At 46.1% G+C, this 18,994-nt stretch overlaps 1 protein-coding gene across 1 annotated transcript in view; it reads right to left on the bottom strand.

The window, feature by feature from the left end:
- The window catches only part of TM6SF2 (transmembrane 6 superfamily member 2), a 354,704-nt gene that overhangs the window by 67,210 nt on the left and 268,500 nt on the right, over nt 1–18,994 (bottom strand). Inside the window, exon 6 of the mRNA XM_069649116.1 lies at nt 6,902–7,026. Within this exon, the coding sequence (XP_069505217.1) occupies nt 6,902–7,026 (125 nt within the window). The remainder of the gene's footprint in view (nt 1–6,901; nt 7,027–18,994) is intronic.

Below are 18,994 nucleotides of genomic sequence, written 5' to 3'. Positions count from 1 at the left end.
CAATCAAACAAGATACCAATGCACATGCTGAAAGCTGCCACAGACAGTGGATGCATATTAAGTTTCAAAGCCACGCTACATATGGGGCGGATACATATACTCTACCACCTCATGGCTCACAAATATCTTGACCCATCTGCAAACATTTTACAAGTATTCCCTACACTCTTTCAAGGGATGGGAAAACTAAAAGACAAACAAATCAACCTCCACATCAACTCCGACGTACAACCTGTAGCACAACACTACAGAGGAATTCTTATGAACATTCAGCAACAGGTTGAAGAAGAATTACACAACCTACTAAAACAAAACATCATTGAGCTAGCAGTGGGGCCCACTCTGTGGGTATCACCCATCGTCCCAGTACCAAAGAAAGACTCAAAAGCCAACACGATGTGTGTGCACATGCGCCGTCCAAACATAGCCATCTTGAGGGAAAGGCATCAAGCCCCGCACATCACAGACATAGTACATCTATTAAACGGGGCCACCATATTCTCAAAAAGGTATCCATCTATTAGAACTAAGTGAGGCAAGCCGATACATAACCACATTTGTCACACAGCTAGGACTCTACAGATACAAGTGCCTCAGCTTTGGAGTGTCGTCAGCAGTGGACATTTTCCAAGCAGAAATACATAATGTCATCAGGCACATCCCTAACTGCCTAAATTACAGCAACGACATCCCAGTGTTTGGGAGAGATCAAGAACAACATGACAACACAACAACAAGAGTCCACATGGCATTAGAAGCAGCTCATTTCACCCTCAACAAAGGAAAATATGAGTTTAGGAAAGGCACTCTTCAGTTCTTTGGACATATATTCCCGGCCAAGGGCATGACCCCGGACCCTGAAAAAGTGGCAGCACTTACCAATGCAAAAGCCCTGACAAACGTTTCAGATCTATGATCATTCCTGGGTCTAGCCAGTTACTGCACTCGATATATTCAAGACTTCGCATCTGTAAGCGAACCACTGAGGGCTCTCACAAAACAGCAAATAACTTTCATATGGTCTGAAGCCTGCCAACAAGCATTTGTATCAATTTGCTGGTGCATTTTAGCCACAGAAAACATGGCATATTCAGCATGGCACGGGATAGGGAATGGATTGTCGACGCCAGTCCTGTAGGATTAGCGGCCAAACTGCCAAGTGGATCCTGCTGACAACAAAAAGCAATATATTGTCTCACATGCCTGCAGATGTCTGTCAAGGATAGAGCAAGATCACTCATGGACAGAAAAGGAGGGATTGGCTGTAGTATGGGCCTGCAAACATTTTCACTTATTTTTAAATGGAAAACCATTGGTGTTGGTCACCAATTACTAACCTCTATTGTTCATCCACAAAAACCCACAGGCAAAAATGCCTCCTCAATTGCCCAATGGGGTTTGAGAGTTCAAGATTACAGTTTCTGAATTGTCCACCTACTAGGCAAGGATGATAATCCTGCAGATTTCTTATCCCGACACACAGTTGCACCGGCCTCATCAAAACCCTCGGTTGTATACCAATACATTATCTACATTGTGCATGCGGCCGCACTTGTGGAGTGGAGTAGATCTATCGCAACTGATACAAGAATCTGAGAATGAGCAACCCCTTCAAGTAGCCCTCAGGTTAATTGAATCAGGGAGATGGAAACAGGCCAATTCAGGCTGGTGAAAGTACAGGTCCGGCAACACTACAAGACATCCGAAGCCTGGTGTCAGTCAAGGAGGAATTAAACAAGTCAGAAGAAGGACTCCTGTTAAAAGGAATCAAGATCGTCATACCCAGGACCTTACAGAAGAGGATACTTCTGACCATTATGACCCACAAGACCCTCTGCATTGTCCACAAGGCTTTCTGGGACCTGGGACCACTCTATCTCCAACTTTCTCTTCCAAAACATCGTCCTTCTCGAGGTCTCCGCTCATCCACCTCCAACTCTCTGAGGGTCAGACACTTCTCCAAGCAGAGAGTTGGGGGCAGATCCATCTCCTCGGCTACGGCCTCCCTTTGAAACAGCCTCCCTGCCTCTCTCAAAATTGAGCAGAACCACCACTGGTTCCTGAAGAAACTCAAGACTGTCCTTTTCACTTCTGCTTTCTCCCTTCCTCTCCCCAGCTGATGGTCACGTGGTCACCCTCTGAACTTGGGTCCAGGCTCCTGCATGTCCAGTTGCCCTCGCACTGCCTCTGGGTCCCAAGCACTTAAGGGTATGTATCTGTAACTCAACAGTCCCTTATCGCTGCACTTATGAGCCACCCCCTGGCTGCACTTGTGAGTTAACTGCACTTCCCCCTTCCCCTCGTCCCTGGCACTTCTCCCCTTCTCTCTTCCCCACACTTGCACGATCTGAATGACACGAGACCGAGTAAGATTGTTATTTCGTCCTCCATTGTTTCCCCCTCCTTGGCTTGTCGCGCCTTGAAACACTTGTGTACAGGCGCGTTATAAATGCCACATCATATCATATCATACTAGAAGTGGCACATGAAGGTCACAGAGGAATAGTATCCACGAAAAGAATGCTCCGACAAAAGTAATGGTTTCCTCAACTACACACTCAAGTGGAAGCACTTCTAAAGCAATGCGCCACCTGCGTAGTGATTAGCCCACACACCACACCCGAGCCTCTGTGCATGACAGAACTACTTGAGAAAGCATGGGATGAGATAGTCATTGATTTTTTTAGACCCTCTGAAGGGGGGGAATACATATTGGTGGCAATAGACGAATATTCTCATTTTCCGACACACAGCTGGTAAAATCGACAGCTGCTCATCACACCATACCAGCTGTGGACAGTATGTTCTCCACATATGGAGTGCCAACAGTAGTGAAATCTGACAATGGACCCCCATTCACAGGACAAGACTATAAGACCTTTGCTGAATATATGGGATTCAAACATAGGCGAATAACACCCTTATAGCTACAGGACAACGGCACAGTGGAACATTTTATGAGAGATGTTAAACAAAATGTGCAGATCACCCATCTTAACAACACTCCTCACAGCACCACCAGGAAGCTGCCATCTGAAGTAATGTTTGGGCGCAATATTTGGACAAGATCACCCCATGTCACGCCCCTGGAAAAAAGATATGAAGGAGACCGAGAGATGAGGGAACGAGACACCTGCGCAAAGGAATACATGAAAATGAGGGCTGACACTACAAGAAGAGCCCGAGCGAAAGGCTTAGAAACAGGAGAAATAGTGATTGTGCAACAAACACGGACTCCCAAACACATGGCTGCTTTTGACAGGGGTCTTGGCTGCTTTTGACAGTGCTCCGCTGGTAGCCACCACAGTCAATGGGTCTCTTATCACTGCCGAAGGAGAAAGGAGGACTGTGACACGTAAGTCTTCACGTTACAAAAGAATGCCAGGTATAGTCCTGCAAAGATTTCAAAGGGAATACTCGGATTCCGATGGACAAGATAGTAAATACGATGGTGATGGGTAAGAATCAAGTGGAGAAATGCCTGATAGCCCAAACCAGATGCTCCCTGACCAAGAGAACAAGAAACAGGCAGCAGCGACTCATCGAAGAAATGGACTAGGAGCCAACCTGCTGTTTAAGAAAAGGGCGTTTGTGATGTCCTAGCTGAAGGAGTCATGTGAGAACGGAGTGAGTTCTCCAGTATAAGGTGCGGAGTGGGCGGAAGAGGCGAGGCATGATGAGGAGGAGCCAGTTGGAGTGTATGCAATAAAGACGTACACGTAGCCCGCTTTGTGTCCGCTTCTTCTTTCATATAAATGAGGGAGTTTGTGGGGGAATAGCACAGCTGATCTCGTGACTTTTCTGGCATCTTAGTAATTAACATCCATTGACTGATCAGTCAACAGTAATCGATATTGATTGGCTTTCAGGCTATCCAGCCATTTTCGGTCCATACTAAACACGTGCACATCCAATCCTAGTCGAAACAACCTTTGTCGTGTTTTTGTGAACATATACCCTGTGCACCCTAGATCCTCAATGCGATGAATATCACCATCCAAGAGGGCACAGGCATAGTGCCGTAGAACCCGCCTGTAGGCCCTCTCTCCTTGGTGAATGTTCTCCATGCGGTTCCATTGAAATCACTGTCACTGGTGAAGAGTCAACACGGTCCCTCTCCTGCTTTCTCTGCATTGGGGAGGTGCTGGCAGGCTGGATGCCAATATGAAATTTATGATTAGATTTACACAACTGTTTTTAATACTTTTCTAGCAAATAAATGGGAAATTACTTTACAAAGATTGTCAAATCACAATTTTTTGGGTAAAAAAAAGGAAATGCACAAATGTGTATTTTTGAGGCAATTCCGTGTAATTTTCCTTTTTTTTGCTAGAAGGACACGTTATACGGAAGAAATGGCTTCAGGGAATCCTGTGTATATGCAGCCTGCTCAAATGATTGCACTTCAGTACTCTAGCATGTTCATTACATTTTAAGATTGGGGGTGATTGAGATAATGTTCCTGGCATGGGGTCCCTCATAAATGTCTGACTATTGATGTTTTGAGTTTGGACAGACTATGCCTCGGCGCAAAAGGGAATTTTGTGCCAATTTCGTTTTCGTAGCCCTGAGACAGAGATCCATCTTGGATTGGAGAAAACCAATGAAGATATCATGGCCTAAGTAAGGGGCTAAATCAAGTAAATCTACAGGGCGCCTGGCAGGGTCCTGATATACCCAGGTGGGTACATGTATTAATATCAAAAAATCAGGATGAGAGATCCCAAATACAACTGTGTGGTTTTGAAAATACAATTTTATTTCAAACCAATTTTTTCACAGATGATTTCTCAATTATTTACAAAACTTTCGATAAGCATGAAAGTAACAACGGACAGATCTAATTATATACAACGGAAATACAGGTAAGTATCAACCTCTGAAATATCAAGGTAAAATTTCCACACAAGAGCATGGGCACAAATAACAGTAGGGTGAACCTACGACTGGACAAGGTGCAACCCGGGACATTAATTGGTCCAGGGGGTGATTAACAAACAGTGTTCACAACACTATCTACAGAACATACAAAAATGGTTTATACAGTTGTGTCACAGGTGATCTTAACAAAGAGTGTACACAACACTATCTACAGAAATTGTGGAAATGTGGAAATTTTACCTCAATATTTCAGAGGTTGATACTTACCTGTATTTCCATTGTATATAATTCTATCTGTCCGTTGTCACTTTCGTGCTTATCGAAAGTTTTGTAAATAATTGAGAAATCTGTGAAAAAATTGGTTTGAAATAAAATTGTATTTTCAAAACGGCGCAGCTGTATTTGGGATCTCACATCCTGTTTTTTTTATATTAATACTAAGTAAGGGGCTGCCAGGATAGCTCAGGTGCAACGTGTTTGTCTTGGAAGCACTGACCCGGTCTCCGGTATTAAAAGTGTTATAAAAAGATTAATTTAAGGGCTCAGACTGTAGGCTTCTCTTATCACTACATATTATTACACCTCAAGAAGTCGTTCTTACCTTCCAAGCATCAGCCATCAGCATGTGACTATATTATGCCAAGTTTGCAACAGTGGCTTTACATAGGGAAAATAAATGCCCTATGCAGGGTTCAACATTGAGGGGAGCTACTTAGTTCCTGTGTGTAGCCTTGAAGAAGCTGGTTAGCTTGACACCAACAGACACCAGGATCTACTTTTGGCTCCCCAGGCCAACTGATGCCCAACAAACATACCAATTGTGTATTAACCCTGTGTGTTTGGGTCAATCTATAAATAAGCATTATGGCACATCTATACAACATTTAAAACATAAGAGGTCATATATATTGGACAAAATGTTAAGTGTGTATCTTATGTGGAAATTAAATTTGCGGAATACTAGGAATTTGCCCCTCGTTCCCCAGAGGTAGCTTCTGCTCACTAGTTCATGCCGGATACTCAGGGGCTGCTTTTAGCTTCTGCTTAACCATTCATTTTACATCCCTGCTATTTGTAGTGTACCTATAATCTATATTTAGTATATATTTTATAGGAAGGGCATTCTTCGTGGAACTAATACCTTGGGACCCTTCAACTAACAAATCTTCACAAAACTCCCCAAAAATGATTGGCACCGGACAATGTTTTTGTTGTTGTTCAGCATTTCATCATAAGGGGTATGTTCTCTGAGGGGACCCCCCCAAAGGTTGCATTTGCTATTTAAACTCAGATAGCAATATGAGATCACCAATAGTGACAAAATCACTGGAGAGATTTGCAACAAAATTATTGACTAAAGCTTACTGCCACATGAACACGTTATGATTTGGTGAGAATCCATTCAGCTGAAATATTAAAATCTAAGGAAATTAAGCAGACATTGTATATTGTCCACTGGGTTCACGCAGGCAACCCACAAATATTTAAGCTAACAGCCTAATTTAATAGGCTAAGAGCAGCCTGAACATTTTCTATGGGCCCCTTGTTTTGAGGTTCTTGGCCTGGTCACTGCACCTCAGAGAAAAGGGTGTGTCCACAAACAGCACCCATACGAAGGAGAGAGTGTGGCAGGGCCATAGAACGGTACACAACCACATTCAAAAAGTCTCGCCAGACCATTGCAAACCCTGGTGAACGAGATCCAAATACACAGGCAGCTCATTGACTTCAAGTGGTTGCAACCAGGGATTTAATTTAAAAAAATGGGAACATTCATTTTGGAAGAGAAACTGTGCGGCACAGGGCAAGGCCACAAAGGGGTACTGCATCCATGTGGGCAGTACAAACAGGTGCACTGTACCTGGTACATGCAGTGGCCATCATAACTGGTGAATTTCAGTGGTTTTAAGGTTTGCATCATAATAACCATATCAGCACTTAAACTGACAGTTCCTATATTCTCCAATAAGGCACTATATTAATGGAAATAATCTTAATACCAGCTAATCTGGAAATGTACCTTTTCCGCTGGCGTGTACACGATTGACCTCGGCTCCCTGAAGATCCTCATGCCGGCCCAAACTGGGAGTAGAACATATGGAATATTGAGCAGGAATGACGGCCGAATCTCAGTGCCAAATTTTCCTGGAACATAAAAGTCACACAAAAGTAAAAGCTTTGTAATTTCTGATACCTACCCACAATTATTTTCACTTAATTTATATTTTAGTTTTCATGCAGTCCATCCTGTCACAAAGTGTTTCACTTCATAGCAGTGTTTCCATTATCCGGTACAATTGCATTTCTGGTATCGTCCTCAGAAGGTCCTGCCAGAGTTCAAACCGAAGACTTTCACAGCTCTCTGCAGCACACACCTGTTATGACCAGTAGTCAGGGTTATTATAAAGGATACTCGGTAGCCAGCTGTAATCTTCGGGTTACTTTAATCAGGTTTCATCACAAAGGAGATTAGGAAGGACAGTACTAGGGAAGCCCCCTGGCTCCCACCACCCAGGCTACATCATTCTCAACTGTCCTGGGTGCAATCACATTCACACACAAACATTCCAGTCATTCTCCTAGCATTCCATTCATGGCCTCACACCTGCAGACACACCGCATGCATTCAGGAAAGGCATTGAAGCAGGGGATAAACATGTGCTAATGAATACCATTCCTAACAGCACCTTACATTCTAAACTCTTCTACCACACGAATTTCCAAGCCTATGTGCTGATGTGTGGACCCTATTTCGCTAGGGTTTCTGCATTGTGTAACATCCGTGCATGTGTCAACAAATGGAGAAGCAGCCTTTCTTTTGCACGTATTTATTTGTATTACTTTTTATACAACCACATTAGAGTCACCACACTTCACACAGGAAACAAGACACTTCTAGCGAACACAGCAAATCATGTGCATTAAGGAATGAGTAGAAAGTAACTGTAGTTGCATTATTACGTCATCTTTTTATAACACGCTTAGTACTGGAGACCAGTCTCCAAACGCTGGACCGGGAATCGAACCTGAGTTGCTCTGCTTTGTCTTACTTCCTAGTAAAACGCGTTGCCCTTGAAGTATCCCCCAGGCCATATAGGATTGCATGTAGGCATGCATATAAGATTGCAACAATATATATTAGGGCTACTCGAACCACTCCCATCCCGTGGAAGGCTGCAAATATTCATCTGTCCCCCTTTAAAAATCTGTTACCCTGAAAATATTTGTGAGTCACTGGGTGGCAGCCGAACTATCCTGCACTTTATAATTCTCCCCTCTTCTCGTTAATCTTTCAGCTGCCTTTTGCTGTATTTGCCTGCAGCCTACTTCTCAGAGCAGAGTTACAAATGTTTTCTGTTTCTGTCACTGGCGCCTACTCATTCTCGAAAGAGAAAATAAAATACTTTATTTTTCTATGATGGACAGAGGGTCGTGCTGCCAACAGGAAAACAAAGTGTTTATATATGTAGCATAAGCAAGCAGGTTACACTATATGGGCTAACCCTAGAAATAGAAAAAGTATTTTTTTTTCTATTTCTGCTGTGAGCTGGCTGCTTTATATAGAATTATTTTTTTTCTGTGAGAAAGGAAAAAGGGGGGCCAGCAGAGAATGGCAGGCTACCCTCATCTACACAGACCACCTAATCTAAAGAAAAAGTTTATATGGTGGAGGAACCTCGAACCAAACAAAATACAGTGGATTGGGGTTAGTATTGTATATATTTCAGCACAACTAGCGAGTACCTGTAGTTTTATTTTCCAGGGTCAGCAGCAAAATAAAACAAGCAATCCACGGTCGAGGAGCAGAGTTCCTAAAGAAGAAAATAACCATCTACCATCCAGCAAAACCACTTAGATCAAGCTACGACATTCGCCTAGAACCAAAACCATACAATAAAAGAAAACTCGGAGGAGCATCTTTCTCACACCTGGCTCCTAAAACATGGAATTCTTTACCAAAAAACATGCGCAATACAAGGGATCATCTGGAATTCAGAAAACAACTAAAAACGTGGCTCTTCACCCCAGAATCAGAAGACAACGAGTAGGAATCATATATTCTGGCAGAAAACTGAAGCCCAGGGAGGGACCTACAATCCATTCCCTAACCAACCCCAACTGGTGGGCTCAGGGATGACATTTTGGACCTCTAATGCATACACACTGCCAAGTTTACAGAGGAATGCCACAGTTGGCAGGGACCCCCCAATAGAAGTCAAGGGAGAGACCCTCAACCTGCCTAACCTAACCATCTCTAACCCTAGGGGGGTAGGGACACACCTCCATGACCCATGTCCACATACCGCTAGACTTCTAAAGAAGATCATTACCACCCGCAACGTACCTGCCGACTAGGATGCCAAACAATATCCAAGCACACAGGATGGTCACAGATGCCGACCACAGAAACCAAAGCAGAGAGGTCAGAACCCCCCCCGCTAACCCAATACTAAAACCTCATTTTTCCACAAACTCTTCTCCTACAGAAACTCAGATGACCACTTCTCTGCACAGCAAACCGCACATACTTCACCACATTGCAACAACATAAAAAACACGGAACGATGCACAACAGCACATGGGAATCGCTCAGACGCGAAAACCGCACCTAAGATCAACAAACGGTGCAAACCGAACTGCAGCTGCCAACAGAACATCATATCTCACTTTCCTATTCCCACTGCACCCTACTAACCGTTCCCACAGCCTCCCTGTTTCACACTGTCATTTTACAGATCTGCCAGAGCGCCAGGGGACCACTCTGGTGGTCATAGTGAGCGGTACAAGTAACCTTTAACATTAACATTGGAAATACCAACAGTTTTGGCTTTTGTGTAGTCATGGCAAATGCATTTGGCAGGCACTGCTGCAGTGGTATTTACTGACCATCAATGGTAACAGCTGCAAAAAGATGCAAGAACCTGGCATATACTAGCAGTCCCTAACAGGACTCCAGTAAAGGACACACATAGTGTTTATAACTTGCGTGACCAACGGAAAACTTGGTAAGACATTTTTATTACACAGTAGCAGGATTACAGCTCCAATGAAATCAATAATTCTCAGAAGACCGCTTTGAAAAAACACTGGCAGGCCCTTTGAACACAAAGTTTGATGCTAAGGCTTGGTACATTTAGATCAACAAGATCCCAGCAGGATGTGTTTTGGGCAGGGAGCGGCAGGAATTGGGTGGGAATGGCCATAGGCAGTCAACAGGTATGTAAATAACCAAACAACACCTACAACATACCTTTGTGACCCTCAGCATATGATGTTTCTTCCGAGCCATTTCTCTAATTCAATAGTGTTGCTGATAGGTAGAATGTTAGCACCACGTAATAGTCAATAAAATGAAATGGAAGTGCCACACCCCCTTACTAGATGCCTGTACTAATAATGCTACGTGGTTCACAAGGTAGTGGCCTGTGGATCCCCAAACCCTGCAGAAGTGGATTTTTGGGCAGTCATCCATTTGCACCATATGACTTATATATGGGTTAGACTTGCCTGGATGCAGGTGGATCCTAGAACTGAAATGAAAAAGAATATGCACTGCAAATTGGGCTAAAAGGAAAGGTTTTATATAAAATATGTGCTTTTAAAATTACATTCATGACCTAAGATGGCCGCCGGGGTGAGGAGTCGCAGCTAAACCGCGCTCCGCCCGGGCCGCCGAAAAGAGCACGACCGAAGCCGGGACGGGCCGTCCCTCGGCCCCCCCAGACTACCAAGCTGCCCCCCCATACACCCCCCCCACCCCCCCAGCGAGGAAACAGGCGCTGAGGACGGACGTGCGCCGCCGAGGAGCGAGGCAACCGCCCCCTCCCCCATCGGGGCCGAAAGAACTTGTCCCGCGTCGCCGGGGGCCCTCCGGCGCGGCGCCGGGTGACTGGATAGCATCGGCCAGCGCGTGAGCGGGATCGGGGACACAGCGGACCCCGAGGAACGGAGCCGCCCCTGCGCCGCCCCGCGCCGCCCCGAGGTGAGGGGAGAGCGGCGTCCAGCGAAGCGGCTGCGGCGCCGGGAGACAGCAGCGCGAGCAGGGCGGACCGCGGGTGATGAGCCGCGGGGGCCGCCCTGCACGGAGCGCACAGGAAGATTCAGAAACGAAGGTGAGCAGGCCCGGGGGGGGGCCAGAAATTAAGCGCCAGCCCGTGCGCACATACCCCGAGGGGGGGGGACTCACAGGAAGGAAAAAAAAAAAAAAAAAACCTCTCTCTGGCACCAACCATTTTCCCCCTGGGACACTAGGAGCCACCTCACAAGTCCCCCAACAAGACAGGGGTGAAGAAAGGGGGGAACCCAGGAAGGTGAAGCACAAGACCACAGGACCCACAACAATTAAGAACACCTCGGAGGGCAGGAAAGCGAGAGGCCCCATCGAAGGGCGCAGGAACCATATAGACTATCAGACGGAGAGCCCTATCATGTCTAGAGCAAAAGGAAAGGGGAACCCCATCCAGCAAACTCCCCAAACAGCGAAACAAGGGGCCGACATTCTACAAATGTGGTCAACAGAGGGGACACCACAACCGAGAGGAAGAACCCAGGGAGACCCCATGGGAGAAGCAGAACCACTATCCCAACAACAGCAACCACTGACCAGGGAGGACATGCAAACCTGGTTCATGGACCTGCAGGAGAAATTCATGTCCACAGTTCAGGAACAATTCACATCCATGAAGAACGAAATGAAACAGGCGGTACAAGATATGAGAATAGACATAAACAACCTAGAAGAAAGAACAGATATTGTGGAAAAAACGGTGCAAAATCTTGAAGAAGACACGAGACAAACAAGTGAAACGCAAGAACACCTGGTGACACTCACTCACAACTTGGAACTACAATGTGAGGATTTAGAGAACCGCTCCAGACGCTCCAACATCCGAATCAAGAACATGGTGGAATCAGTGCTGGACAAAGATCTGAAGGGGGCGGTGAAGGAGGTGTTCAGAGACATCCTGGGAACACAAGACATCGAGGATATCGGAATCGACAGAATCCACAGGGTAGGACCGAAAAGAGCGGGGGCCCCAGGGGAAAGACCACGTGATGTTCTGGTGGCGCTATCCTCCTACCCGCAGAAAGAGCAGATCCTAAGGAGAGCCAGGGAATTGGAACATATTAAAATGAATGGGCAAGACATCCATCTGTATCAGGACCTGGCACTAATAACCCTCCAAAAAAGAAGAGCAATGGCCCCACTGGTGAAAGTGCTAATCGAAAAACAAATTCACTACAAATGGACCTTCCCGTTTGGCTTATTGTTCACATGGGAAGGAAAACAGAAAAGAGTGACCACGCTGGAAGAAGGCCTCAGCACGATGGGACTACAAGACGAAGAGATGGAGCAGATGGAGCAGGGGGAGGCCACAAACAGGAGAGCCCGAACGAGAAAACCGATGGGCTGGGAATCCACCAAGCAGAAGAATGCAAATCCAGGGAGAGACACCCGGAGAAAGGTACCATGAGGAATACAAGAAAAATACATGCCTGGGGGACAGACATGGGTACGATGCCACTGAAGACCCAGTCGGGGGGGACGTGGGAGCGGAGCGGAACGGACAATTCAAGGAGGGCGGCCTGGCCGAGACCCAACGGTCTGGAACCAGGTAAAGACAAATGGTTCAGTGGGGTTTAGGAATCCCCATAACATACCCCCAGAGGGTATGGAGGGCAGGGAGCGAAGGGCGCAACGCCCTAGCGTCAATAGGAACCCTCGCGATACTCGGGGGACAGTTCGGTTGGTTTAAAGTTCAAAGTTGGGGGGGAAGGGAAGTTCAAGGGATGGGAAGGGATCGGAAGAAACAAAGAGTTGAATCGGGAACAGAAGGGGACCGGAGGCAATGGCATACAAACAAAATAGAATGGGGATGATACGCTTTATGACCTACAATATCAGGGGCATGAACCACCCAACAAAAAGAACGAAACTGGAGAAACAATTCAAAAGGGGGAAGGCGGATGTACTGCTCCTCCAGGAAACCCATATCAAAACTAAAGATAAGCACAAAATGCGGATAAAAGGATATAAAATATGGGCACAGGCAACGACAACAGAAAAAAAAGCAGGAGTCCTGATAGCGATAAAAGAAGGAAAGGACGTAAAACCATTAGACACCATAACTGATAAGGAAGGGAGGTACGCCTTTACCAACGTAGAGATTGAAGGATGTCGCATGACGCTCGCCTCAATATATGCACCCAATCAGGGACAGGATGGCTTCCTCAGAAACGGAAGATTTCGCTAGAGGGGAGGTGATACTGGGGGGGGGACTTTAATCTGGCATGGAACCCAATGCTAGATAGGAGCGCAGGAAACACACATGGACAGGGGGCGCCATCAAAACGTTTGAAACAGCAAATGGACCATATGGCTCTGAATGATGTCTGGAGGGAACTGAAGGGTGAACAGAGGGGGTACACCTATTTCTCATGTGTTCACAACTCTATGTCCAGGATCGACTATCTCTGGGTGTCAGTGGGGCTACTGGGAAAGATACAAGGGCTAGATAAGGGCTCTATAACCCTCTCGGACCATGCCCCTCTATGGGTGGACATGACTCTCCCAGGGAGGAAGAGCGGGCTATGGAAATGGAGGTTACCGCAGGAGTTGATCCATGACCCAGTGGCAGGGGAGGCCATAAGGGAAATGATAGCAGAATACTTCTTACAAAATGATACGGGGGAGGTAGCAATGAGCGCAGTCTGGGACGCGTTTAAAGCAGTCTTGAGGGGGAAGATGATAGCGATGAAAATCACGAGAGACAAACAAAGGGATCAGTGGGAAAAAGAGCTGGAAAAAACAATTGAGGAGATCCAAGAGAAATTGACGACTCAACCCACAAAGATATTAAAAAAATCTCTGAAACATACACAAGGCCAACTAGAGATGTTACGTACAAAGGGCGCAGAAAGGAATCTACTCTATCTGAAACAGAGATATTATATAAGAGCGAACAAAGCAGACAGACTCATGGCACGACAACTAAGGGCGAAACAAAAAGAAACAACGATTAAGGCCATATGTGATGCGAAAGGTGCCACTCATACTTCTACGCACGACATGGGGGAAACAATGAGGCAATATTATCAAACGCTCTACTCCACAGAGCACCCCGATATAAACGCCCAGACTTCATACCTTGTGGCCCTAAAGATCCCGAAAATCTCAGAAGAAGACAAACAGGCACTAGAGACCCCTATCAGTGAAGAAGAAGTCATTAAAGCCATAAAAGGACTCCCAAGTAACAAAGCTCCAGGCCTGGATGGGTTTACGGCCCCATTTTATAAAAAATACACAGACATACTAACCCCGACCCTAACAAGACTCCTAAACTCATTCAAAGACACCGGTAATGTGACCCCCACAATGAATGAAGCGAAGGTGCTGGTGTTTCATAAACCAGGCAAAGATCCAACTAATCCCACATCATACAGACCAATCTCCCTAATCAACCTAGATGCAAAAATATATACCAAAATCCTGGCAACAAGGCTATCCCCGCTCCTCCCTAAACTGATTAGCGAGGATCAATCAGGCTTCATTCCAGGCAGGCAAACCCACGATAATACTAGGAGGCTAGCCCACCTGATCGAAAAAATAGGGATAACCCGCACCCCAGCGATACTACTGTCAGTAGACACCGAGAAGGCCTTCGATAGAGTGGAGTGGTCCATACTGTTTAGGGTTCTGGAATCCATGGGGTTTGGGGAAAAATATATCGCGAGTATTAGAGCAAACTACAATTCCCCATCCAGCAGAATAGCCATTAATGGCGAGCTTACTGGCAAGGTAACGATAACGAGAGGAACGAAACAGGGCTGCCCCCTATCACCACTATTGTACGCTCTCTTCTTAGAACCCCTCCTAATTAAAATACGGGAGTCAATACACATTAAAGGGATAGAAATGGCGGGTCAGCAACACAAAGTAATTGCGTATGCAGACGATATGCTAATAACCCTAGAGGACCCTGAATCTACTTTATCGGTCACAGTTAGAGAACTAGAAAAATATGGGACCATCTCTGGCCTAAAAATAAATAGGAAAAAATCAGAGATCCTCATCCTGGCAGGGGATAGAACGAACATAGAAAAGCAGGCAAAAACACTGGACCTCAAGATAGTACAGAAAGGCATTAAATATTTGGGAATAAGTGTACCCCCAAAAATAGAACAATTCTACGGGGAAAACTACCCGTCGCTAATTTTAAACATCCGAAGAGAATTAAACAGATGGAACCCACTACAGATATCCTGGTGGGGTAGAATACAATCAATCAAGATGACCATCCTCCCAAAGGTACTATATTATTTTCAGGCTCTCCCAGTGGGGGTCCCAGACACGTTCTTCAAAACCTTAACAAAAATGGTATCGTCCTACATATGGAAAGGGAAAACACCGAGAATTGCCAGGAAGGTCCTCACGGCCCCAACCAGAGAAGGAGGAATGGTGCTACCCCACTTTAGAAAATATTATCAGGCAGCACAGCTTAAAGTTCTAAGGGAGTGGGTGGGGGAGGATCCGCAACAGATATGGGCCAAACAAGACAGAGCAGTAGCAAGGACCCCACTGGTAGAACTTCTCTGGAAACAGAAGCAGCACAGGCCTGAAAATCTAAGGCTAAGCGAAATCATGAAAACCACGTTAGAAGCATGGGATAGCCAAACAAAAAAAGGCATAATGACCACAGCGATAGGACCCTTTACACCCATCTGTAGAAACCCACTATTTCCACCGGGGATGGAACAAGGGGCATATGACACCTGGGAGAATGCGGGCATTACTAAAATAGGAGAGATGTTTATGGACAAGGAAATCATCCCCCTGGAGTCGTGCGTGGCAACCACGAGAATCCCTAAAAGCGATTGATACAGATATGAACAGCTAAAACACTGGCTCAACTCTCCAATAATCACCAAGGCAGCAACCAGGGACCTTACAGGGTTCGAAACATACATCATATCCAACACGGGGGAGAGAAAGTGGGTATCAACGTTATACAAATACATAAACTCACAAGGGGAAAGCATTAAATGGTCATACAGAATAAAATGGGGCAGAACATTGGGGGAGGAACCAACGGATAAACAATGGGAGGACCTATGGAAACAGATCCCCAGAATGACCCGCTCGGCACAAACTAGGGAGATGTGGGTCAAAATAATGACACAGTGGCACTACACTCCAGAGAGGCTCCACACAATGTACCCCAACACGTCCATCCACTGCTGGAGAGGATGTGACGAAGTGGGAACTTGGAGACACATATGGCATGACTGTAAAGGCATAAAACCCTTTTGGGAAGAAGTGAAAAACGAGATGGGCAAAATATTCCCGGATGTGGGGCTGATGGGGGAGGAGGTGTGGCTCTGTGGAATCAAAGACGACACAGCAAGGCAATACAGCAAAACGCAATGGAGATCATTCATGGGACTACTCATTGCAGCGTGGACCACCATTGCACAGAACTGGAAAAATAAAAATACCCCACTGACCTACACCTGGCTACAGAAAGTTTGGGCCCATATAACAATGGAGAAAATGACCCACAAACTCCAAGGAACAGGAGACAAATTTGTAAAGGAATGGGAAGGGACCCTGCAATACCTCCAGTCAGACTTTATGGAGCAATGGTGCCCCCATAACATAAAAATCTCAGACATATTCAACGCATAACAGGATCCCTGGACAAAAGGACTCCATCCGTCCCGTGGGGAGGGAGGGGGGAGGGGGAGAAGGGAATGTTATAAGATTCAATGTTAACTTCTTCATGTAATATTTATGTAAAACTAATAAATATAAGTTTAAAAAAAAAAAATTACATTCATTACACTGGACAACCATTATCTTCTATGGACCTGCATTCTTTTTCAAAGGACTGCATTGATTTGAATGGACTGGGATTATCCAGTGCTCCAGCTTTGTTGCTCAGCCCATCCCTCAGATCCTGTTTACCAGACCTTTCAGTTGGAACATGGTACATTGGGTTTTTTCCACTGTCCCTATTTCTATAATGGAGGAAGGTTCCAGGACTCCTACCCCCTCAGGAAGAGACAGTCCACCTGTGCCTAACTGTGGGATGCCAATTAGACACCTTCTGGAACCTGCATTTACTCATTTAATTTTAAGGACACATTAAACAGTGTGCAATTTCATTAGTTGCTCATTTTATGGTGTCATCTTATTAGGAGTGTTGTTCTAATTTATACTATTCACTTTGCACTTAATTTGCAATTAATTGTGTATAGATTTACTGTTACTACCCCTTTATTGACTGTGGTACTGTCCTGGTGGCCCCCCAAAACCACTTCCATTTGTTCCTCTCATTTGGCTACTTTAACCCAAGCCCCTGAGCTTGGGTGTGGCTTTTCCATGGAGACCATCTGGAAAGACTCTGCGTCAGCCTGTGTTTTGCTGTCCGACTGGCTTGATGCCTGTGCCCCTGCTGCCAGAGGCATGGCCCTCTGACCGGCCCGAACACTCTTGTGTGCTGTCTTGTTGCTTTCATCCTGCGACTTATAGGACCTCTGCAAGTGCTGTAGTTCATGACTTCATGTGAGCACCTGTTCCATGTGGGAGCTGCTACCAGCATACTGTGTTTGGGAGTATCTGGGCTGTATGCTGCACAGCCTGGTTTTCCACGTGCCTTTCCCCGCTCTTCCAGTGAGTTGGGAGTTGAAGTTTATCTGGTCTATGCGGCCAGCCTGGTTCAATCTCCTGCCTGGTGGCCACCCCAATGCTTTTCTTTCCTTATTCTGGGGCCTCTGCAGGCAGCCTGAATCAATATCCCGCCGGTGGCCACCCCAATGCTTTTCTTTCCTTATTCTGTGGTCTCTGCAGCCAGCCTGGATCCAACTCCCACCTGGTGGCCACCCCAGTGCTTTTCCAAAACACTTTGGTGTTTGTTGTCAACACTTTTCTATCAGTTTTGGGTATTTTGCTCTACTTCATTCTCACACTGCTCCACCCTTTTAGGATCTCTAGTTCGCTCACTTTTCGTGTCCGCACACAGCTCCACTCTTTTCAGATGCCTCCTTTCACAACAATGTATCTTGCTCGCTTACTTCTATAGACACCGGTCTCTCACTGTGCTTCACTCGCCGGTGGTGTTTTCTTCGTTCTTGGGTTAACATCTTTGTTATCCGAGGTCAGGATCTCCCCACCTGCCCCTTAGATACTCCTGGGCTCCTGTCCTGACCCAGGGGAACAAGCATGTAACTTTACCAAAGTTACAAGGGATCAGCACGCCTCCCGGCTCCCTTCTTTGGACTGCTCTTATTTGCTGGAAACAGTGTCCATTAGCCATGCTTCTCCCGGATGCTTTCTCACACAGACCCTCAGCATTATGGCATTCCAGCTGGTCCTGGGCAGCCACTGCTCCTCAGCTCGCCTCCGAACTCACTCTCTATGCTGATAGCTTGTGTTCCTTTTATACTCTCCTGAAGACTTGATAGGCTGCAGGTGGGCACGGTTGATTTCAATTGCTGCGCCTGCCTGGCCTTGGCCTATGAAGATATTGATGTGCCTTTATCTGCATCTGTTTCGTCCCAGTACCATAGTGGGGTTTCTCATAGGAAATCTATCATCCTCTTGATTTCCTCGTCTTCATCACAGTACTTGAGAGATACTTGGGGAAAAGAAGATAGTGGGCTTCATCACGAGTTGGACAGTAATGCCGGCGGTATTACTGCCGGTGGTATTAGCCCTACCGCCAAACCCCCCGGCGCTATTAGCGCCGGATCACGGGTTTGGCGGTAATGGAAATCCCCATTCCCCACTGAGCCCATTCAGGAATGCCCCATTCCCCATTGGGCTCAATGGGGAATTTTTGCACTCTTATCGATTTCCCGCCGGCGGTAATAGCGTGAATGTTCGGCGGATTTCCCCCCAGCTCAGAGCTGGGGAGAAATCCGCCGAAGCCCTGATTTGGCATACCCTTGAATCCGGAGGTAATCGTGCGACCGCCCGATTTAAGGGTTACCGCCGAACTCGTGATGAGGCCCAGTGTGTTTTATGATAGGAAGGTGGTTCTAGTTCTTTTACTCTGGTACCTTCCGTAAATGAGTTTAACAGGAAAAGAAACAATTGGGTCTCACAGTACTT

This window comes from Ambystoma mexicanum, chromosome 1p, assembly GCF_040938575.1.
Source record: "Ambystoma mexicanum isolate Mex_15411 chromosome 1p, UKY_AmexF1_1, whole genome shotgun sequence".
Lineage (NCBI taxonomy): Eukaryota > Metazoa > Chordata > Amphibia > Caudata > Ambystomatidae > Ambystoma > Ambystoma mexicanum.
Note: the sequence above shows the minus strand (reverse complement) of the source record. Positions and strands in the feature narration are given on the sequence as shown.